The sequence below is a fragment of the Metopolophium dirhodum genome, chromosome 8, assembly GCF_019925205.1.
Source record: "Metopolophium dirhodum isolate CAU chromosome 8, ASM1992520v1, whole genome shotgun sequence".
NCBI classification, from domain to species: domain Eukaryota; kingdom Metazoa; phylum Arthropoda; class Insecta; order Hemiptera; family Aphididae; genus Metopolophium; species Metopolophium dirhodum.
In genome coordinates this window covers 10,471,444-10,496,915 of record NC_083567.1, presented here as the reverse complement: position 1 = coordinate 10,496,915, position 25,472 = coordinate 10,471,444, and the positions used below count along the sequence as shown (strand labels likewise).

Here is a 25,472-nt window from a genome sequence, read left to right as displayed (position 1 = left end):
AATGATAATACATTATATTGCATTGAGAATTTTTAAATATGGTACATGTTAAAATCTAAATATTTTCTTTTAATATATTATATCATTTATATGTGTATAAATTCGATTCCCCACTACTATATTTATTAAATATAACTCGTATGTATAATACTAGAAATGTTTGAAAATACTTTTATAATTAATTAGTATACATTTTGTTTTCAATAGTACGTTTGTAAGATACAGTCATTTCAAAATTCAATCATAAAATATGTTTTTGGCTACTGTTCACAACTGCTTTTCCGCACTATTTAGTAGGTATTTTATAATCGCGGTAACCGTAAACTATTGTACCGCAACAGATTAATATAATTTATGTTTATCATTAACTCGAGATTAGATTTCGTTTTGACTATCGTTAAATTCTTACAACTCCTCTAAAAAATATGTAACCTTGAAAGCTTTCATTTCCAAACGGATAAATAAAAAACATTTTATGTATACATGCATAAATAAAATGGTTTTATACATTTTTGAATATTATAGGTTGTTAATTTGTTGTATGAATATAAATAAAAACTGATACTAGTTTAACAGTTAAAAAATTCCATAAAAAAAACAAAGAAAAGTTATTATGAGTGATTTATTAAATCAAATATATGAAGTGATTTAAAAAATAGTGGTATCATTACAGAGGGGCCGAACTGTTTGAACATAGCTTGACCACTCGTGTAGCATGGTTTATTAACACAATAATAAATACAAAGTTAGATGACCACTTTCCTTAGCATGTAATAGTGTGTATAGACTCAAGGCTCCGTCAGTGGTGTCATTTCAGTTTTTATAAGACATTAGACTAGGGCAACTTTTCATTGCTTTTCCGACGATTTTTTTCACTCAGATTCTCATAGCATAGTGCCATAGTGGTTAAGGCGGAGAGGGGGGTGGTACATGTGCCGACTTAAGGTTGATGTAAATACTAGACTAGGGCAAATGCCCCAGTTGCCCCCCCCCCCCCCCAAATAATGCCACTGGGCTCCGTTAGGGTGCACAATTTGAGAGCCTTTAGCTGAACTCGAAGTGGATAGACGAAGACACCGCCTTAACCCTTTACAGATTATACAAATATTTAGATTAAAAATGAATGTTGGGACTAATTTGTTTCTCTTACTTATCATCACTCATCAAAACCTAACTTCTGTCTACTGATATGTTAGATATGAGCTAAACTGTCTTATATATTAGATTGAATTGTAAATAGTAATAAAATTAATAATATTTTGTATTCAAAACGCAGTAAAAGTAAAGTCATGTGAGTCATGTTGTTACAGCAGACCTGAATAGACCCCCATGGCATGCACGATGAAGAAATCCTTTAAGTACCAAATGTGTACACCTCAATCGTATTCTAAATTTTATTACGATCAACTATGTGGCACATGTGACTGTAGGGTGGGTCTGACGAATTAGACAATATTTGTCGACATAATTAACGTCGACAGTCCAGGGTGACGGGGAATTGGTGATGACGAAATATGGATACAGTTTGCATCAACAATAGGTAACAATAAGTAACAAGAAAACATTATGCCACTAAAGTTGTAATTACAGTAGTTTATGGTGTAACTGGTAACAACTATAGGGTTTAAGACTTTTATATGAATCCATTTGGTTAGGTTGTTTTAAAAAATAATATTAAAAATTCAAATAAATTATGATAGCGTTTACAGTTCTCAAATTATCAAAAGGTTTCAGTTCAAATACTACAATATCAATAATTTAGTTTTCATAAAAACATGAAAGATTATATGGTTCTCTGTTTATAAATCAGTTAAAGGGTTAGAGTGTTATAAAACCATCCTGTGGTTTGAGTTGATGTATATTCATCGTGGAGGTTAAGTGCTACCAACATATAAATATTATACACCAAAAGAACCGACACAATGGAGTGCAAAGGGGCACCACCTTTAGTCTCATTAGAGATTACAAACAGTTACAATTTCATTACAAGTAGGTAACACTATTGCACAACAGTAAAGTAAAACTAATAATTTACAACGTTTGATATGGACAGTAATCACTTATTAGGTTAGATTTTTTTTTATCTATTAAGTACACTGTAAAACTACATTTTTATAAGAACTGAAAACTTATTATTAATAAGAATAAGCCACTCTAAACCTTAGTGATACATATTATTGCCCTATAACTAAAACACAACTGTAACATTTTTTAACTTTATGTTAGAATTAAATGAAAACAATATTTTAATAATAATTACAAGATGACACAATTTCTTTGATATTATATCACAAAAGTAACAAACCACAACATTTGATTTCATTTGAAATGTCCTTATTGACATTTATTTATTTTTCATACAAAATATACTATAATATTAACACAAATAATAATCTTTTATTTTATATTTTAAAATTAATATACATTTTCCAACTATTTTAGCAATATTAAATTTAATTTTTAATTGAAACAACAATCATCTTTTTTTACAACAGATATAATTTATAAATTATACAATTACAATTTTGCCTCCACATTTTTCAGTCGTTAGCGAGCACAATAATATAATATTTATATAAATTTAATAATAATAATAATAATAGAGAAATACTTTGTCGAGAGATGGTATCTAGTTTAATAGTCAACATTAGTCGCTAACATACACTAACATTGACACTTTTTAAAGAATATCAGCTTTCAACCGTTATGTACTTTAAGTAATAATAATTATAAACAAAACAAAATACAAAATAATAATAAAATATAAATACAGGAACTTTTACAAATTCAATAATTTCTACAAAAACTTTTTTGTTGATGTGTTTGAAATTTGCTATTGGCAAGAGTCATGAAGAGGCTTTAATAAGTTTATCAAATTATTTTACATTTCGTAATAAACATGTTTACGATTAAACTACTTAACATCATTATTACATTTTTAAACATTGTTTTAGAAAAATCAAACTAACTGTAATCAAGTTATGTCAGCGAAATCAAACAAAAAAGTTAAAAAGTTTTTTTTTTTACATACATGTCAACTTTAACATTTGTTGTTTGACTTAAAAGTTTTAATTAATTGATACATATCAAGTATAATATATTAGATACATAAAGTTTAAATATAATCAATTTCTTTGTACAATTAAAAAATAATGGTATTCAAAGCAAGTATAAAAAAAACAAATCTGTTAAAAAATACATTAAAACACACACACAAGAGTAAAATTGGACATTCAAGTGTTGAATTAAAATGCGCGTTATCACTATATTTTAAACAAAAATTGAAAAATATTCAATATAAATAATATGGTCCTAGAATAAACAAAAAATATATCAAAGACGAGTGAATTGTAAAATAAAAGAGTTAAGAATCCATTGGGACAATCGAGGTTTGTTTTTGGATGTTTTTATTACTTAATATAAATTTATTTTGACTACAGATTAAAAAGGGACCATAAATAACATCAACAAGACAATATATAATAATATATCGACAACAGGGTTTAATGAGAACAAACACATATTATACATATACGCTCACTATGTATTATACAACTAAAGTACTTTTTTTTTATACTGATTGACAACGACAGCGACAAAATCAAAATTGATTCATAGAAACATAATATTATCAACATAAATACATATAGAATAGAAAAAAAATACAATATAATATAAATAATATCTTAGTTACACAACACGTCCAATCCGAAAACGAGCAGCCTCATATTATATATTTTTTACACTGTGTGTGCCATACATCGTCAAGTAGTATAAGGATACATGTATTTTTCATTGATTTTTCACTCATTGATCCCCGAGGGGTTAATAATATATGCGTTCTTCAATTATAATATAATACAACGTATATAAGAATAAAAACTTGAGGAGGAGGTATTCTCTATGATGTACTCTTTTTAAACATTAAAAGAAACACTATGCACATTGCACAATCGCATGACAACGATACAACCGCGATAAATAGAATCACACGCTTAAATTCTTTCTTTTTAAATTATTTTTATAACTAGGGAGGGAAGGACAAAAAATTAAAAACGAAACGGTTATAGCAGCCGAATAGTATAGAAAAACAAAAACAATATAGAACCCCTTGTGATGAGTGAATGAAAATGAGAAAAAAAAATTAGCATGTTATACGAACAAAATAAAAGTTATATCATAACATAAATATATCATCATGGAAGTACAGAGGATTCGTTCGAGTGGCACGCGGGAGAAGGACGGACCTTAGACTTCAGTGCCGTCCTCGCCTTCGTCTTCGAACAACGGGCCACCCTTCATTTTGGGCTTCGGCGGCGGTTTGGGCGGTACCTTTCGCTTGACGCTCGTCTGGCTGGCCGGCTTGAGGACGCCCGACTCGGGCGTGCCGACCCGGCTTGGCGCCCAGCTGCTCCGGTTCCTTGCGTCCATCTCCACCAGTGGCGAGTAGTTCGGCGGCAGTGCGTTGTGCTGCGGCAGGCCGGAAACCTGCGACGGCGATGTCTTGTCCGGCGATCTGGGCGCCGGCGACGGTACTCTGCGGGCGTCCTGCGCGTCGTCGGCGTTGAATCTGGGACGGTGTCCGCCGCCTCCGCTGTGCAGCTTGGTCTTGTGCGGTAGCGTCTGGCTGTATTGCGGCTTGGGCCTATGCACGGCCGCCGAGTCGGCCACCGCCTTGGTCAGCGATAGCACCGAACTGCCGTCGGCTGTGGTCCGCGGGCCCAGGTTGTCGTACACCGGTTCGCATAGCCGGCTCACACCCAGCGGGTCGTCCACATGGCCGGGGGTCGGTGTGGACGCGGACGTCCCACCGACACCGGTGCTGCTGGCCCAGCTGGGCACGCGCGGCCTCCGCGGTATGGTCACGTAACCGGCGGGCGGCTGAGCGGGACGCGAGCTGAACGGAGATTGGGACCGATTGTACGGCAACGTTCCTGAGTATATGGGACTGTGCAACGGTGACTGGAACGACGGGACCGTGGACACTACGCTGCCGGCTGGCGAACTGTGGCCGCCACCGCCGCCGCTTCCCCGGGGGAACGCCAACAGGTCCGGTGGGTGCGTGCCCTTCCGGTAAGAACGGCCGTTGCCCACGCCGTTGCTTATGCCGCTGCTGTCGATGATGTTGGCCAGCTCGTCACCTGACTCGCCGTAAAATTGTTCGTCCGCATCGCCTATATACAGAAATAAGACAGCATACATTAGTATTAATACCACATTTAAATAGAATATATATTATTATGATATTCTATTTTGTCGAGTCGGAAACACGAACACCAAAACATACATTATTAAGAAAAATACGTGTGCTCTAAATCGGCGTTAATGCGCAAACAATAATAATAATACTATAGTAAGACGTTAGTCCGCGATTTTCCATTCCGTTGAAATTTATAAGAAACAACCAAGCGAAACCAACCGGTATGTACGGAAACCAGGCAGACAAAAAAAAATCTAAGACTAAAATTGCGCATACAATAAATAAATAATTACGTTTGGTGGCCGTCTCGGGTTCATGCAGTCGAAGACGCCGTTCCCAAGTTCCTAGTTAAATTTTATGCGCATACAAATCCTTAAATATTATATTATAACGTTCTACTTTCTTCTATTTGCTAAATACAAACTCTCCAACATTACTGCCGCGAAGGATTTGAATAAATCATGATCTTATAAAGCTGCGAGTGTTTAGACTTTCAGTCGAAGGAAATTAATTATATTAAATAATAATAAATTATATCTGTAAATTATTTAAAGGGATGCTGTGATTTAAATTTTAGTTTGATAATATTCTTGACATTTTTTAATTTGGACGGGCCGTATGCATGCGATGTATATTATCTTGAATCCCGAAAATTCCTGTCAAAATACGATTAGCCCATCTTTAATAAGCTCCAAGTGTAACACGTTACCAACAGTATTTTATTTAAATATCGTTTTCAAACTGTTTAAATGCAATCAGAGGCTTGACCTACTTCTAGTGCGAAAATACGAGCTATCTTCGGCCGTCCTTCCCATGAAAATAATTATTGAGCATTAAACATTAAATAAAAAACAATGTATCCAATATGTCGAAGTTGGAACGTACAAAAGAAATCAACTACATATACTATAATAGGTAATAGGAATGAAAATCTCTGAAAATATTTCAATAAATAAAATAAAATTATAAAATAAATCATAATAGGTAAATTAGTACACCATTTCCCTAATAATTGTACGATAACGCGAGGACTTCAATTAATGTTCTTGATTGTATTCAACTATTCATTTTTTGTATAACTTATCGACCATCCGAAAAGTTTTATATAAATTGCGTGTTTTTTATGATGGAATAACTATTAAATTAGGTAACAGTTGTATTATATTTTTTTTTATAAATATTTAAATATTACTTATGATATTTTTATTAAACCAAAGTACCTACCCATAATTGTCTATATAATTATAATGAAATATTAATAATGTTGTAAACGTTTTAAAAACATTAAATAAATACATTTTATTCAATTACTTGCATTGAAAAATGCTGTGTGGATAATATTGTTTCCGGAGATTTTTTCCTCCCCACAATTCCTTTAACAATGTAGTTTTAATTGACGATTATCATATCATACGATTTCCGAGAAAAAACTCAATCAATCGAATATTTGATCATAGCGAAGTATTTATATCCTATCATAAAAAAAAATAAATAACGAAAGTTCATAATTATATTGTTCTGTTGTTGTATAATATTATTTTCGATTCAATTATAACATAATAATGAAGGTAGGTATATGGGATTTTAAAAATACGATTTTTTGTCGTCGCAAGAGAGTGAAATCATTCATTTCAAATCTCGTGTGAAGTCGTACAAAGATAATTTCTATTCAAAATCACTCCAACGCACGACGAGGAGCCTATTATATTCACGTGAAAAAAACCGACGAAATGGGGTGAGGGGAACAATAAATAATACAACAAATCTATAAACACACACACACACACGACACGATAGAAGCGCGTACCACGTAAACAACTAGCGGTGAGGGTGGGTGGTCCCCGGTGACATTTTCGATAAGAAAGAGACGTGTTCGTTAGAAAACTACGAAATATAAATTCGTGCGTTTTTGAATAATAACGTCGGAGTAGGTATATTATAATAATAATAATAATAATGTAAGCCAGCGATCGACCGAATGCAGTGAAAAAAATGAAAAATAAAAAATACCAGAGACCTAGTTCCATGGAATTCGGAGAGAAACTACCCATACGTGCGGTGTAAAACACAAAGCGACACGCCACTGCTCGTTCGTATAATAATATAAGCTTTTCCACGAATCGGTGGGCACGTCTGTTGAAGATGGTTAGGAATTCGAAATCGATCTCGGAAGGAGGGTGGCGGCACGGCGGGAAGACGGTACAATATAATATAGGTAATAACATCATTGTTATTTGTTATTATTATTGTGATCTACGGACTATGACAACGATTATTATATTGCAGTAGTATTGTACCATAATATTTTGTACCCATTATTATGTCACGGCTTTACTGCAGGAGAACGATGCAGGGATATAAGGATTTTTTATATATTTTTTCGCACAATAGTTTTGTCGAAACTGACCTACCCGCCGAAAGCGCATGAATTTTACCTTTCTCCTTCTGTCTATCGTTTGACGGTGATCAGTGGGAGAGGACTTTTATAGTAGGTACTGAATAAACGAAAACTGATAATCCGGATCCCATACTAGGAGTCTTGAAAATTATATTGATAATATTAATTGATATATCGCGGTGGCGTAGCTTGGAGAGCTGCAGCCAACCCCGAATTTTCAGGAAAATTTAAAATTAATGCTTTTAATGTTTTGTGAACACGTATTACGTAAGACGTAACCACGTATTGTGGTTTGTACTAGAGTTGCCGCTAAAGGCTCAAACGTTGTATACCCACGACATCAGATTACCAAACCTATATGAAGGACCTTAGTGCCGGAGTTAAACAACTTCCACTATGTACAACAAATAATTAGTAAAATTTTGGTTACACCGATGATGTATGTCTTTTTTTTACAGTTTTACAAAATATGCGTTCTGCACCAGTATTTAATATTTATCCGTTACCCATGGTATAAATACGTCGATGATACAGTAGGGATAAACCACGCGTCATTGAGACGAACAATAAATAAGCCTATCGGAAATATTATTATCGCTCAATTATTATATTTTTATGGGCAATAATACGGTCGTAATAAACGTCGTCGTTATCGATATAATTATAAAATAATAATACCAATTATTGCTATAATAGTACAATGGTTCTATAAACGCATAATGCCTCTACCCCCGCCTACTCATCAATATCGTTAATAAACCATACCGCCGCCGGTGCTGACTGCGGAGATGAGATCTACGAAAAGTGAAAACTGATCGAACAAATTATTACTAATATAGTTTGAGATAATAGTACGCCTAGTTCTCGAATGAATTCGAATTATTTGTTTTTCAACTTCGAGTTATCGCGACTAGACTATAAATTATTTATTACTATGTTTTGACGTGTAAAATATTATATATATATATATATATATATATATATATATATATATGTATATAAGACGAGTAAGCGCAATGTATCTGGAAACCGGTAAAACTGTATTGTATACATCGGGTTGTTTGCAGTTCTCTGCACAAACCGCGTTCGGCGTACAATATTATCACAGAAGAAACCGTTAGTTAAATATCCAGAAAAATGCTTAAAAAAGGTCTTTTTAGTAAGTTCAATGCGACAATTTTCATTAAAATATCGTGTAATATTGATAAATTAATCATATTACATCGCACGCAGTTCGTCTCGTTTCAAAAACAGTCATCTGTGCTGTGTAGATAGGGTACAGTGTAAGCTGCACTACTGCGTTTGAAAAGATTTGGTTTTTTAATCGTCTTATTTGATTTGAACAACTCACTTTCCACCAAGTCCGTAGTGCGTTCTAATAACCATTATACAAATGTACCAATTGTATTGTCTAGTGTCTAATATCCAAGACGATGGATGATAAGTCATATCATAATGTTTGCGCGTGACCTCGTTCGCCACGTGCATCATACGCGCAATCGGTGCAGTTTGATACACCGAAGAGCTAAATATTAGTGATTAAATAATTTTATTATTGTTATTATTATTATTATTATGATAGACCTAGATCTCGATCTCTAGGATCCGAGTCTGTGTTTCTGGACAATACGAACGGCGCGTTATCGGCGTTTGTATAATATTGCCGCACTTTGAACGGAAACGGTAAAACAGGCGACGGCGGCGAACGCCGAACAGACAATAGAGAAAATGGAACGGAAAACAATAATATCTCGGGACGCGCAGCCGTTACTACAATATTATATTATTAAATACAACGGTACGTCGGTACCTAACAATAACAATATGCTATAGCGCACATTTGTTTCGGTCCGGTCGCGGGGTAAAAGTGCAGCGAACGGAAAATGTCCAACTCGAAACAAATGTCCATACCTGCGTGTGCGTGGAACGAGTAGGGATTAATAAAAAAAAAATAATTATGATAATAACAATTATAATCCGTCACGTCCGCCGTCGTGCCCACCCACTCCTCGAATGCCACCTTGGATGGGTGTACAATAACAGTGAAATGTTGACAATTTATTTCATTCCATCAGTTTTTTTGTTTGTATGCACGTACCTATATAATTATTATACGGCAGTCATAAGACGGCTATACTAACTTACTTACGCAAGCCTAGTAATTTAAAAATTGCGAATCTCCAAAACAAAGTCCCGAGAACAGCACTCAAAGCTCATTGCGAAATAATAACAACTGCACATACTATGACATAATAATATATGTATAATATGATAATATTAACCAATACAAAAACTTCCACGATTAAGTACCCAAATACGACGCAAGGAGCTCTCAATTATATAAAACCGGAGAGAAAACAGCCAAACCTATTGGCTAAAACCACGCTTATACCATCATAAGACATATTCCTAGAACACCAACCTCCGATAATTAACAAGAAGAAGATATTTATTTATGTTTAAACATAAATATGTATTTTTTGCAAAAAACGTTATGGCGCGTTTAAACGGTTAATTGATTAAATAAAAAATTTTATTGATAAATAATAATAATGTTATCCTCGAAATCCGCAAAATATACCGAGACGCACCCGTACGCGCCGGAGTCGTTTTATCTGTGTTTGACAACGGTGGTGCCACACACTTTTCAAACTCTCTGAATACTGCATTTATACATTGTTACCTACATGCAACTACGGAGACATCACATTTTATTTATACACAAAATAGCTTGTTTGTACACGTCGGAAATGTCTTTCGACCACCATAACTAAACTCGCGCATGTCCAATATTTAATAACGCATATACATCCAACGCCACGACCCGGTGCAGGGCCGCAGGGGTAAGATTATATAAGATTACTCACATATCATTCCACATGCGACACACACATTACTACATAAGTATATTATGACCTACATAATCGGGAATGACCGTGGTGATACACACTGATATATAAAGCGAGTTAAAATTTTTTTCATGAGACATGACCCCGCAGCTTGCCGACGTTTCTCCAAAAACACGACGATTGCAACATTCTTTACGAAAAACGTCGACGGTTTTCGGTAATAGTTCCTTGCACTTATAAAATCTGAAATTCAATTACGACTAGTGACTACCCCATCTCTCTATTTTCGATCTCCAGAAACTTTTTGATCACTTCTTACCGGGGAATGTAAACAATAACAATTAAAATATATGTATACAAGACGCGGCAAATACATTCCTTGTGCGTCGCTCAGAATCTAAAAACCAATTAACGATACAATAATAGTTAGGTTATGTTTCAGCGTATTTACAGAACAAAGTTGAATTATATTAATATCGGAATCCAATGTTCTACATTATTGTACGTCCATAAATTATAGATTTTTGATTTTTGCTCAAATCTGCGAGGCTTATATCCGTAAGAATGTAGTCTATTTTCAAACAAATACGTTTGGATACGAGGAGGGGTGGCGGGGAAGACTTTGTAAAACAGTGTTAATGATAATAGAATACAAACATAGATAATATAGAATGGATAGGCATTCCTGAGCATTCCCGAATGATAAGCTAAGGGTAATATATTTTTCTAACCATAATAAACAAGTCATTCATTATTTAAAAAAATACATTTAAGCCGGGTTCACAACTGCGTCGTCAGTTGTGTTGTCCAAAAGTTGAGATCTGCCCAACTATGGAAATTTTCCGGTAGATCGTGGTTGGCGAAATCAAAATATTCTTAGTTGCTACTATATATTTAATAGCAATTATCAGTAAACAGTGGTAAGTTACTAAGTCAGAATGGTTACCTATATTACAGCCTGCTGGTTACACCACTAAACTAGTAACAGTGTTATCGATGGGGCATATATATCGAAACTTCAGGAACGCTACCCCAAAGGTATATTCTAGAGATGGCCTATATTCATTCTATATTGTCTATGTATACAAAGACTACCTATATACATAAATAATAAAATATTATTATTATTGTCATTGGCATTATATATATTATTCTAAACAAACGTGCACCACGGACTGCTTAAGATTGTACACTAATACTGTGTCTTTAAGCAGAGACGCGACGATGAGGTCGCCGTCGTCTTTTGTCTTTACCTATCGTCCCCGAAAGTGGGACTTTTTTTTTATCATCGCCGCCGCCACCGCCTTCCTCGCCGCGGAGATCCGTCGAAGGTGTAGGGTGGTCGTGTGCCGGTTCACTCTTCACCACGACGATTCACTGCTGCAGCAGGTGGGTGACGCGAACGATACACCACCACCAACCACCGCAGCACCAGGTCGACGAGCAAACGACAATATTAATTTCATTAATTCTTTTTTACAACTTGGCGTACAATAAGTACACGACACGGGCGCGTGCGTGTGTGGTAAATGTATATTATATTGTGCTAGTCGGCCACGGTAAAACTACACGAACACGCGACGATAGTAATAATAATAATAATAATAATATATAACATTATATTATATTGTGATGATAATAATATTATAAATGTTTAAATAGGCGAAACGAATTTCGTGTTTGGTTTTGTAAAAATAAAAATACTCGTAAAAGAAAGCACACACGCACGCGCCCGACCTGCAATATAGTTGCATAGATTGCGTGTAAACAGCAGCGGCGCAAAATTAAACGGATATTGAATTTCAGCGGCGCGCCGAATGTGGCCTGTATATGGAAGGTATACCCCTCCGATATAACAACCTTCCTACATACTCGGATTTCTTTGCGTCATTTTTGTTTTCGAGATTCATTTATAAACTCGATTTCTATATTATGCATATCGATATCATGTGACGCGTGTGCATATATTATTATAGTAAAAGTATAATACTAATAAATAATATACGTATATAGGTACCTTAATATAACCTATAACAATATATTATTATGTCATTCTCGTACGTTATATTGCGTTCGAATCATTACAATGATACATCATCGGTAGTGCGTTGGAAATAATAAACGTGGGGGGTATTGTGAGTCTTCTCTCGCTCGGGACGAAACGAGTCGAATAATGCTAAGCAGTAATAATAATAAGTAGAATTAATATATTTTGCAATGATCCAGCCCGGCCACCAACTTTAAACATAATATACTACGGGTCATGGATGTCGTACTTTGCATAATTGTGCAGGGCACACTGATTCGAACCACTTGGCTCTGATTGGCTCCAATTGCCACTCGGTTCTGATTGGCCCCAATTGCCACTCGGCGTGGTTTTCCACGGGAAATCGGAAAACAACGTACAAGCCACCGTTTAAAGGACATAATGTACCTACTCAAGTAATTAATCGATCGGAGATAAGAGTGAAGAATCATGTTATTATACAATATACGAATCGATCATTATCATATAATAAAAACGAACGAGATTGGTAATTAGTATAATAGTGTGATATAATATATAGCTGCAAAATTCAAACATCGAGCACAGGGGTGTGTAAACCTTATTTGAGGGCTAGGCAAAACAAAAAAATGTGCCCTTCTCTCTAAAAGAGTGCTGTAATAAAATTAATGTCATCATAATATAGAATTTGATGGTGATATTTTATAAAAAAATATTTATAACATTTTGAACTTGTCTATATCTTCTTTAATATATTGATTTCCGTCCACCCAAGCCATTTGATGATAATTAAATTAAAAAAATATTAATACTGAGTTTATTAAGAAAAAAAGGTCTTTGATGGGAAATAAATTAATCCCTTTGTTGTAGTCGCAGAAAAAGCCTTGACATATATTATCCCGCATATCCCGTGAGCTTATGACATCGAGCCGGCCAAAGAAAAGCCGTTCCAAACTATTATTATACTCTGTATGAAAACCACATCGCTGGGCACGAACGGTTCGGTTCACCTTTTCGGGTTGTGCCGCACACACGGGACAGCGACGTGGCATGCCGCGAAGACGTAAACACACAGCGATCGATAATCGATAGTTTTTTGGAATGATGATAAAGATCACGACATAGCAATTGTAATGAGGCAATGATGCGTTTTGTTGAGGTTATTCTCTCCAAAAATACCAGGGATGGAAAATGTTTTTAAGCGAAATCAAATTAAATAGAACAGAAATAAAACTGGAAATAAATTTTGCATAAGTATTATTGTATTAAGTACTGTATCTATCTACCTAGATGTCATAATACTATAATTTTAAATTTTAATTATTTTCTTTAGTTAAACTTTATAATTTAGAACTACTTTTTTTTTTTTATAGTATATTTTAATATACAAATTAACTTTTAAAATTCAAAGGCATTTTAATTTTAAACAAATTATATTTAAAATTTGAGAAAAATTAATTTAAAGTACCTATAAGTAGGTATTATTATTATATTTAATTTGAATGTGTTTTTTTAATTGTACTATTGAAGCAATTTAAAAAAAAAGAAATTCTCTAATTCGGTAAACACATACACTCTAAGTTAATATATAGGTATTGTTATAAAAATTAGGTTTTCAAAATGTTAAAGAAAAACGATATTGTACATACATCAGCTAAGATGAAAAACCTAAAACTTAAAAACATTTTCTATCCCTGTTGAAAATATAATAATATATTATAACACGATTACGATGCGTAAAGGTAGGTACTGACCACTGACGGACGTCTCGTCCAGTAAATTCCTCTTCAGTTCGGTCATTTCGGTGCCAGTCGGCGACGATTCATATCTCCTGGGCGGCTTTTGAACCGGGTTCACGACGGCCAAAAGGCTCTTTTGCTGTTCAGACGGTTCGGACACTAGCGACGTGACGTGGTTGTGATGATTGGGCACGTCGCCGTTGGAAAAACCGTTGGCGTGTGATTTCTTCGACAGCACACCGCCGCCTGCCGGTCGGCGCCGGTAACAGCACAGACAGCAAACGATCAACAACAGAATTATGATGAAAATGCCAGCCACCAGGCCGATGATGATGGGCAGCGATTCTTTCACGCTGACCGTACTACCCAGGATGCCCTTGCTACCGCTGCCCTGTAAACGGTAAGGTTAAAAGGTTATAAATACGTCGTGCAATAATAACAACAGTTATAATAATATAATTATTATCATATGATATGCGACTAAAACGTAAGGAATGTACTTTTACTTTTTCGTCTAGAATCCATCGTAGCAACCCGAAATACCTGAACCCTTTCCCCATTCGTATATATAATTTTACACGCATTGGAGCGATGTTTAGATAAATTATGACCCATACGATATTATGATTGAGAGATTGGATTAAATGACCAATCTGAGATATGATAGGTAGTTGTTTTATCCAGGGAGATAAGTTCGACGGCTTAAATGAGCGCGATAAAAAAATTTCAAATTAGTTTATGTTTATGGCCTTTAATTTCCTCTACATTTATCATATTTATATTGTACGAGTGTACGACGCATACATTATGTGTATAATTCGTTTCGTAGGTATACCTATGTTTAGTTATTAAGCATTTCAATTGTCATTACAACATATTTGTCCATAATTATTAAGTTTTTGGGAACTATTAAATTCGCCCGCTCAAATGACCTATGGCAGTTTTAGGGTAAAATAAGTACCCGCGCACAAACTGCAGGCAATAGTATGACACCATAGTTTATCGTAGTAACGATTCCAGTGGCGGGAGAAGGGATTGACAGCATATATAGGTACCTGAACGATGACGGTGATTTTTCGCTCTTCCAACCCGGCGGGGTTCTGCGCGATGCATTTGAATTCGGACTTCCCAATCAACCGGGACCGGGACACGGTCAGGTTGATCCACTTGGCCATGGTGTTGTCCACGCTTTCGTATACCGTGAATTTGTAATCACCGTGCGAATAATTCGATATGGGCCGGTTGTTGAACACCCACTGGACGCTGGGCATAGGCTCTCCGTATATCTTGCAACCGATCGTCATCAGCTCGTCGTCATCCAGCTGGAACGTGGAACTCTGCGCGGGATACTGGATGATTGGCTGGCATGCAAAGTCGTCAGGTTTGATGTCGCCCCACAGCTTGTTCAGTAGTCTTGGTGGTTCGGTGCACGACGCTGTTTTGATGTAGAGATTTTTGTTCATGACCTGCAGACATATAAAAGAATCAGTAAAAATTGTACTTTTTGAATTTTAGACTAGATATAATAACTAAAAAAACTTTTATAGATTTTTGCAAAAAATTTAAAAATGATCAGTCCGTTTTTTTAGTTTACGGTACTTCAAATTGTATTAATACAAGCAGTAACGCGTATATAGTGTACAATATACAAACCAAGTTCATGAACGGCCTAAGCTTGCAGTCACATCGCCACGGGTTGTTGGTGATTCCCAAGTTCATCAGACTCGGCACGGAATACAGGACCTCGGCCTTAATGTTTGCCAACTGGTTGCCGCTCAGCTCCAGACTATTAAACTTGGTGATGTTGTAGAATGTCTTGGGCTCAATGTCCGTAATTAGGCACGAATTAAGCTCGACCGTCTGCAGGAACGACATGTTGCTGAACAGACCGTTCCGCAGCCGCTGTATGTGATTGTGGTTTAGGTAGATCTTGCGCAACCGGAATGGGTCCCGGAACGTGGTCGGGTGTAGCACGTGAATGTTGTTGTTAGATAGGTCCAGCTCGATTAGTATTTCCAGGCCACGGAATGCGTCTTTGTCGACCAGCTCGATGGAACAATTGCGGGCGATCAGCTTGTGCAGGTTGATCAGGCCCACCTCTCGGAACGCGTCCTTATTTATCTCCAGTATTTTGTTGTTGGTCAGGTCAAGCACCTGCACTTCGTTGCTTAGGGTCTTGGGTATGCCGGTGAGGCTCGAATTGATGCACTCGGCCATCTTCTGGCCACTGACCCATTTGCACCGGCACGTCTGCTGGTTGCACACGGTGACCCAGTCCAATTCGGATGCCGAGTGCGACGCGATGGACGCCCACAGCAGCAGCGCTATCAGTGTATAGAGGCCGATCATTGCTTACGCATAACAGCTGGCACCCGTGTATGACGACCTGTGCATCGAAGACAAACCGGGAAAAAAAAATCAATCAAAACATTATTATAAAATTAATTTATTTTTCAACTATACTATGGACTGTCTCTCTAGGTGAATACAAATTGGGGAAGGGGGGGCAATGAAAAAATGAATTAGGAGTTCTAGTCAACAAGTCACAAGCAATATAGGTACCTAAGTAATAATAGTTTCAAGTTAAAATTTTTTTTTTTAGAGTTATCGTGAGTAGAACGTCTATAACAAAATTTTTTTTTTTTATTAGGGTTAAGGCTTCGAATAATAAATCATTAGCCTGAGGTACTGTAGGGGAGGGTACTGTAGATTAGTTTACACGTGTGTGTTTGTTTTGGCAGAATTTTTAATTTAGGCACCCGTAGGTATCTGCCATGCCCGGGTGGGGGATGGCGGCACTTGTTCTCTGGTCACCGTGACCTTGCCCGAAGAAAAATGCCGCCCGCGACCGAGGTATCGAACTCGGGTCGGCCACTCCATCCCCCTATAACAAAGATTACGAAGATGTATATTTTAAATCCAAGAATAAGACATATAATCGTTTTTAACGGCATTGACGTGAATACGTGACGACACGTACGCGGGATTATTTCAATTTCTTAAACCAACCAAAAACATTGAATAATTTTAACATAAATTATATATTATATATATTTAATAGGTATATCTACCGGGTGGACCACCGTGTATATATGCAAACCTTATAAGATATATATTTAAGTACTTAACAACAAATAAATGAGTACGAGGACACGTCGTCATACTACAAAACACGTAGCCGAATGCTTTAGTAAGTTCATCATTAGAAGTGCGCTCACTGTATTGTATCAAAAACAAAATACTAATGTACTTTAAGTTGTCGTCAGAGAATATTTAAACTCAAAACGGAAATTCTATTCATTTTGCGCGACTTTAATATTTGTGTAAATCAAATTAATTTTATATTATGATGTATTCTACGAGTTTCAAAAGTGAAGTGAACCGAGTTTGGGATGATTGATTAACACAAGTTACAACTTAATGAATGTATTTATTGTATTAATTCAGTGTCGGAAAATAAGAAGAATACAGTTTGGACGATTAGTATTTCCAGTACGAGGAAATGTTTAAGTATATCTACAGTCTACACGCGTGGATATACGCGGTGTACCTATACATTTTTAGATTCATACGTGTCCCAATGTTTGCATATTATACGTTGAAAATTCCCAACGGATTATAGTGAATATAGTTCATTCGCGATTCAATTCAAATCAAAAATCATACAATAATGTATGAAAAACTAAAACTCACACATGTTTATTCGATTTCTAAGTAAATGTGTAGTTTTGAGTAAATAATAATAATTTTTGAGTTTTGGTAACAAATCCATGCACCTGTGGAGGGGAAAAAAATGATGTAAATGTAATACAAATAAAACATTTATCACATTCACCGATTATTATTAAAGTTTGCGTTTATAAAACGAATGTAGGCAATGGTAATTTATTTAAATTGAAATTTGCGATTTTACAAAAACAAAAAAAAATTGGAAGAAGAATAAAAAGAGTAAGCAAGTTTGTTTTACACACGAAAAACAAACAACATAATATAAAGTTACAATAAACATAGAAAAATAGTTAAAAATATCATTCATATAGCTTATATATATCTAATGAATTACCAATAACAACAATGATACATTCAAATGGATAACTTGATTTATTATGGGTGGTTAAATAAATGATTAATTACATTTTAAATATTGTTTCATCTATAACCCATTCGTCTGTAATCTAAATTTGTTTGAAGTATTAAGTATTTAATTTGCATACATTAAACATAGTATTAGTAATAATAATATACAAAATAGCGGCATATCGGGTACGTCGATTTTTAAAATTACGTTACACATGATGAAATTTTTAATAATAACTCTTGCGTACAAAATTATGACTCATTTCCCTACTGTTTAATGTATTTGTTTTAATCATTTCATATTCGTTCAATAAAAATATATTCTTGATGGCATTGGCATAATTCTGCAATTAGGTCGCCGGAGTAGCGATTGTCAAATAAATGAAAACAGTAATAGTTTATGGTAACCATTGATTTTATAATATTTGATTGACCATTATGAAATCAACGATGGAAATTAAAAATATATAAATTTTAAAACTGTATGTAAATAATATAAACATAAAAAAGTTTACACGTATTAGGAATGAAATGAGGCCATTAAATAATTATACTAAACATGCGCACTAAATATACAATATGTATAAATATGCAGTTGCCAGTTATAAATATTGTTCATCTGCATAAAAAAAAATCAAAAAAATCATGTAGGTACCTTTTTAATATGCACCCTATACAGTTCAATGAATCTTCATTTAAATTGAACAAGGTTTTTTTTTTGTGCGATGTCCATAATAATTATTATTAAATGTTAATTGTGTTTTTATTCTAAAGCTGCAGAGGATCAGACACGGAGAGGTTCGTATTGTATTAAAATATATGAATCATTTCACATTTGCCGGCTAACGACGTTAAAATTTTTTTTATTTTATTTTGTAGTAATTAATAACGCGGAGATTTAAAATACGATCGAAAAAAAAAACACTATAATTTTACATTTATACGTGTATAATATGTACGCCATACATGTTAAAGGTACTATATATAATAAAACAACGGGCACATCAAAATAAGTTCCAAACGAATCCATTTATTTGTTTTTACCATTTTTTAAAAATAATTAATGATTCCTGGTACATTAGATGTATGCGTGTGTGTGTGTGTGTGGGGGGGGGGGGTGACTTACATAAGGCAGTGTGATCAATATATTAAGGCCGTTAATTTAACATTTGCGTTCACAGTTAAATATATATAATGGGGAAGATGCAACTTTCCCACCGTATCTTTGGGCATCGTGTAACTGATCAGGCGAAAGAACGGCAAATGCCTGTGAGTCGTTTCACTTAGCATTTGGGAAATATTTTTACTCACCACATCCAAACATTTTTGTTTTTTTTTATGAAGTTTTAAATATTATTCAACTTTAATCATACATAAAAATAAATAGCGTCGAGAAAGAAAATAAGAATAAAAAATAACAAACCATAGTTGAAGATAATATATCCAAGTATTTAAATGGAAATTGTACAACGGATAAGCTACCACTACAAAAAATGAATATAAGGTAATTAAATATAAATCTATTTTTATATCTACATTTTCTAATTTTAATTAAATTTTTTTAGATTGAGATTAAGATTTAAGACACTTCATCAGAAAGATAAATTTGTATGTCATATATGTATGTAAATTATTTTTATTTAAATTTACTTTTTGATATAACATTTTTAATACCAGCGCAATAGATGTATACTATACAGGTAGTGTCCCAAATTCGGCGCAATTGACGAAACCCCAAATTACTAAAGTCGACGACAAATCTTACAAAATATGACGTCGAGAAAATGTTTCTGTTGATGTGCTTTTGGTAGTACTACGTGTGTATGGGTACAGAAAATTATTGTATGGTATTTAGATTCCTTATAAGCGTTATGGTCTAAAGATGAAGATATTAAATAGAAATTGTAATGATGCTTTTAAAACTGAAAACCGTAATAATATTAAATCTGCAGTTAAAAATAGTTGAAAATCCACAAGGCAAACAAAATGGTAAAAATTTGAAATAATTTTATCTATCTATTAAAAAATAAATTTTACAGGAACAAAGCTATATTTTTAAAAATGATTTCTAAATATTATATATTGAACATTTTTCAATTATATTTAATTCAAATGTATGGGACCGAATATTTTTAGGATGATTCAACAAATATATTTTAAATTTTTATTTGGGATAATTGTATGAAAAATATATTTTATAAAAACTGTTTATTTGTTTATACTTTTCAACTATAAGTATTATTATTTTATTTAAAAAAAAAATAGGTGCGATACATTCATTATCATCAGCGATAAAACTGTAATAATTGACGTGATTAAAATTGCCTGTAGGCTGTAGGTAAATAAAGTACAACATTTATATGCATAAAGAAATCAAACAGAAAACTGCAATGCAAATCTGTGCAGTGGCGGGGACTAAGGGTTATACCATTTGTATAGCAATGTAGTTATATTATATTAAATTTTAAAGAGAACATATAGAAATCACACACTTGTATTATAATCATGTCGTTGTATAATCGCATACGATTTGTCAGTCGTGTCATTAAGAATCGTTCAAACGTCATAATAAATTATAATATCGAGTTCATACAGATATTAATTGGGATCTTAGAAATGGTCCAAATAGATATTAAAAAAAAAACCTTGCGGTTTCGCGCACTTACGTCAACACGTCTCAAAGCCGGTGGCTGCGATCCAACGATCTAATGGTGACGGCGCCCACTCCTTGCCAACCGATCTCGTAAAGTTCCATACTCCTGAAACACGTAAAAACAAATGATGGCGTCAGAACAACATTTTATTCATTGTATACAACGCATCATATGACACTGAGAAGAAAAAAGGGCATTATCTCCGGTGGAATTTCCAACGGCGGTTATTACGCAATAGTATGACAAATAGTGACGCGACACATAATAATATTATAATATACTATACGCACATTAATCGATTATAAAAAATTATTACTCGCGTATGAGTGTGAAAATGCGGATGTGGCCACTTGAGGGACGCGTAAACAGTGTGAAAAAAAATATGGAACGAGTGTATTATAGAGGTATACAGTATACACACAGAGTAAGTGTAGGTACAGTGTGCCGAGTGCCGCGACCTGCGAGTAGTAGAGTATGATTAAAAACATAAAATACATTTTTCAGTATTTCATAAAAATATAATGACAACAAAAATTGATTATTCAGATTGTAATGACGCGCAATCAACTCCTGCGGTGGCTGTACGGGGCGGAGAGGAAATCGCTTTACCGAGAAAGATGATCGTTTTATATTTTACTCTATCAATGGTGGAGGGGTGGTGGAGGGGAAAAAACCCGGGCGATAAAACTGAAATTATTTAATTACGAAATACGTTTTTTTCCCGTTTGCCCGTGTTGTAAAAGTGTACACCTAATTTAGTAATTTACAAGGAGTTATATAGATTACTATTTTAAAAGGAGCAAGATGGTACTGCAGTGAACAGACTTCCGAGACTTCACAGCTCTCGTCGTTCCGGATGAAATCCGCACGTCGGTCGTAAAAGTAAACTCCATGTTTTATAACATGACGTTCTACATACCCAAGGTTCATAGGTAATATTATTATCATCTATTAAACCTTGGTACACACCGCGTTATTATCGTCACATGAAATCACCACCGTTATATTTTGTACGAATGGTCAATGATAATAAAAATATTATATATCCGCAATATAAAAGGCAAATTTTTCCCGCGGAAATATAAAACGATGACATTTTAGCGACCAGTTAACGAGGACCGCAATCGGTGTTTCAATTACAGATCAAGGCGTGGAGTCGTTGCAATAACGGATTTAAGGAAAAAGGCCCAGTCCGCAAACATTACAAAGGACCCAATAAAATAACTATTCAGGTTACGACAACATTTTTGTTTTTCAATAAATATTTCGAGTTAAATTACAATTTTTACATTCAAATTATAGAACAATTAATTACAAATTAATTAGGTACACCTGTCTGTAAAATTCCACATCAAAATAATTGCAGGTAACTAAATATCTTTATTTCAAGCGAAATATTTTTAATTTTTTATTAGATATTAACGAAAACCTTCCTCTTGCTTCCCATTCTTGAAGTAAATTATCTGTCATTTGTAGTTAATATTTACAGTCGTAGACGATTATACCTATACATTGAAAATAGATGTGTATAGATTGTAGATGTGCGAGTCGATGCAACACATTGTATTCCTATAATAGGAAGTATTACATCGAATAATAATTTTTTTTTCTATTTTTGGTTGAAAAAAATGTATGGGGGGCCGGGGACCCCGAATGTCCAAAATATGATTCATACATGATTATTATTTTATAAAAGATTTTACCTATTTGGTATTGTACGCGTCGTCTATACGACCGAGACGGACTTATTTCGAATTCCGCTTGTAAGCGCACGCACGTACGAGCTTCCAAAATTCGGCGGACCGCAACGTACGACGAAACACGACGCGTCAGTAATAACGGCAACGGTAATAATATTATTATAATATTATGTTAAAATAATTTATACAACAGACACACGACCGACGGACCGGCACACGCTCGCACAACCGTCGAGGAAATAACGGCCAACGAGCGAGCGAGCGGGTGTGTATTAGTGATCGTCGCCGCACGTTCTCGTCGCTGCTACTCCGTCGACCGACGCGCACTGACTGAACCTGTTCTGCGCGGTACACGACGGCCGACATTCGGCGGCGGGGTACCTGCACACCGCGCGCGTGCAGTAAGAATGCACATCTCGAGTTTGTGCATTGCGATAATAATAATATTATTATACACAGATCTAACGATATTGCCGTGTCTTCGGGGCCGCGAGAATCGAAAGCGCGGGCAGACGACCACGCGACAAGTCAAATTTTACCGAATTCTAGCCAAGAACCTACACTACACGACATTATTTAATCATCCCTTCAACAAGCTGATACTTTTCCAAAATAGAGTTAGATCTCTTAGAAAACGTCCCAGTTGAAATATTAAACTGTACGTCTCACATAAAATACAGACAACTATAATGCAATTAATATGGTTTGTACATTTATAAGCTCTGCAGTTTTCCCAATTTCTCCGATACAAAGCAATATGTGCCTCGGTGGTATATCAGTCCGAATTATAACAATTATTAATATTTAAAATTGTATGAATTGTTTTTCGACCAAAAAATTACCTTATCTATCTATCTATATACATTTATATGAAAAAAGAACCAAAATTATTACCCACGCGTAGCAAACGTTTTATTCGTCTCTATACTATAACTTCTACCCGTTGTACACTTGTACCTCTATCGAATTCCACCGAAAAAAAGATCTTATTACATTCGTCTCGCCACTGTGTCATATTATTCTGTGCAGCTTTCGATCTGATCGCCCAAGAATTTGTGACACGAACGCCGATGTAGTAAGTACCAGAAAGTTGGACAAGGTTGTGGACACATAGGTACAGTGTTTGTGAGCGTATACAGCTGTGCGCCTATGTGTCGTACACGCCGCCCGTAACTGAGAAGTCTCAAATTTTTATATTATTATTTTCTCGTCTCGCACCAGTCATGAATGCACTATAAATAATATTATAATACAGTCGAACTTGGTTATCTCGAACTTATTTAACTCGAAATCGTCGATACCTCGAACTTTTACTCAGGTCCCTTCAATTTCGAGTTAACTAAGTTTGACTGTATCTAATTATCATTTATCACTGTTATTACTAATTTTATTTAAAAAAAATAACCACTGTTAAATATTACTTTTTTTTAGAGCTACGGCTATGAAAAGTGATATTATTAGAGCTTAATAAATTTTCTACTTTCGAGTAAGTTTATGAAGTATTAAGCCAGAGTAATTGTTAAGTATTTGATTATAACTTTTCATTTAACTTTAATAAGTTAGACTAACTCGTGTAACGTCTCTCAGATATTATTAAATATTAATAATGTAAAATATTTTGCTTTACGACAGTCCTTTTTTGTTGTTATTGCCTGTTATTTTTCTCTGCTAGAACCTATGACGCACGTCAGCGGAATTAGTTTCTTATTACCTACTTCCCCGGACGATAGGACCCTAGTTATACTTCAACGAATATAAAAGTTATCTAGATGTTTTTTAGATCTTATACTTATTGTTAACGATAATACAAACTTTTTTTATAAATATATAAAATGATAATAATAGACTGCAACGTGCCAACGTAATTAAAAATATACTATCATATTCTCTATACGGCCGACGTTCACGATGTTTTGTTAATCCATTGGGACTCTCCCCAGAATTATAGATTTTATACTTGGCTCTGCAACAAGGAGGAAAAAACCGATTATCTTTTGAGAGCATATTAAATGACCTCGAAAGAATTCCGGATTCCCAGGCCTGAATTGAATTCTCATTCTACCCACAAGAGCCACCGCCCTTGTATACATATTTAATCCGTTTGTTTTTCCTCGACACCAACCCGTACCACACACCACAATACAATGTATACGTAACCGATAAGTTATGTATAACGGGTAGCACACTGGATATCGATACACGCAGAGTTTTTCCTCGTGTAAGCCAATAGTAAGTTGCAAGTGAATGAGAATTGATGCATATAATATATAAATTTAGGTCTGCCGTGTGCGCGCGGTACAAAACAACGATGATACACGGAAAATATACTTTCAATTAGCCGCGCGGTGCGTAATACAAGTAATCGAGTTATAGGTACAGTGTAGGTACACAGTTTTTGTGGACACGCGGTGTACTATTATTGACATTGTATAACACAAGACGATGTGGTCGTCGAAACACATAGGTCGTGTCTCTGTCACTGTATACGAGGATGAAACTTCCACTGTAATATGGCGCCACGTCCGGACGGATGCGAAAACCAAAGAGTCACACCATGTTAGTTATTAAATTCGACGTGTTCGACCCGCGTCCGCTGCAATCGGCTAATTAATACTCGGCCGAGACTTATATTAAGAGGACGCCGCGCGTAAAGCGTAACGTACGCAACACACACAGCCGAGAGTTTAAGTTTTTATTCGACGCTATAATAACTCAAGTCTGCTGACGCGAGGACGTTTCTAAATCGCCGTTCTGACTTTTTAATCGGCGGTTGTCGTTCGGGAAAGTGAGGGGGAGGGGGTGGTGACGTTTGTTTTCTAAGGTTGACGTGGGCGATTTTGAAGATTTATT

At 35.1% G+C, this 25,472-nt stretch overlaps 1 protein-coding gene across 4 annotated transcripts in view; it reads right to left on the bottom strand.

Moving 5' to 3' along the window:
• Positions 1–2,375: 2,375 nt before the first annotated feature.
• LOC132949981 (uncharacterized) overlaps positions 2,376–25,472 on the bottom strand; it is a 103,364-nt gene continuing 80,267 nt past the window's right edge. For 3 of the 4 annotated variants that reach the window (XM_061021136.1, XM_061021140.1, XM_061021137.1), the window contains 5 exons: positions 20,935–21,027; positions 15,845–16,577; positions 15,247–15,657; positions 14,207–14,582; positions 2,376–5,174 (listed from right to left, as the gene is read on the bottom strand). In XM_061021136.1, the coding sequence (XP_060877119.1) occupies positions 4,249–5,174; positions 14,207–14,582; positions 15,247–15,657; positions 15,845–16,540 (2,409 nt within the window). In that variant the 5' untranslated portion in view covers positions 16,541–16,577; positions 20,935–21,027 and the 3' untranslated portion in view covers positions 2,376–4,248. Of the gene's footprint in view, positions 5,175–14,206; positions 14,583–15,246; positions 15,658–15,844; positions 16,578–20,934; positions 21,028–22,625; positions 22,939–25,472 lie in introns of those variants that run through there. The other variant, XM_061021138.1, reaches the window with a different exon arrangement.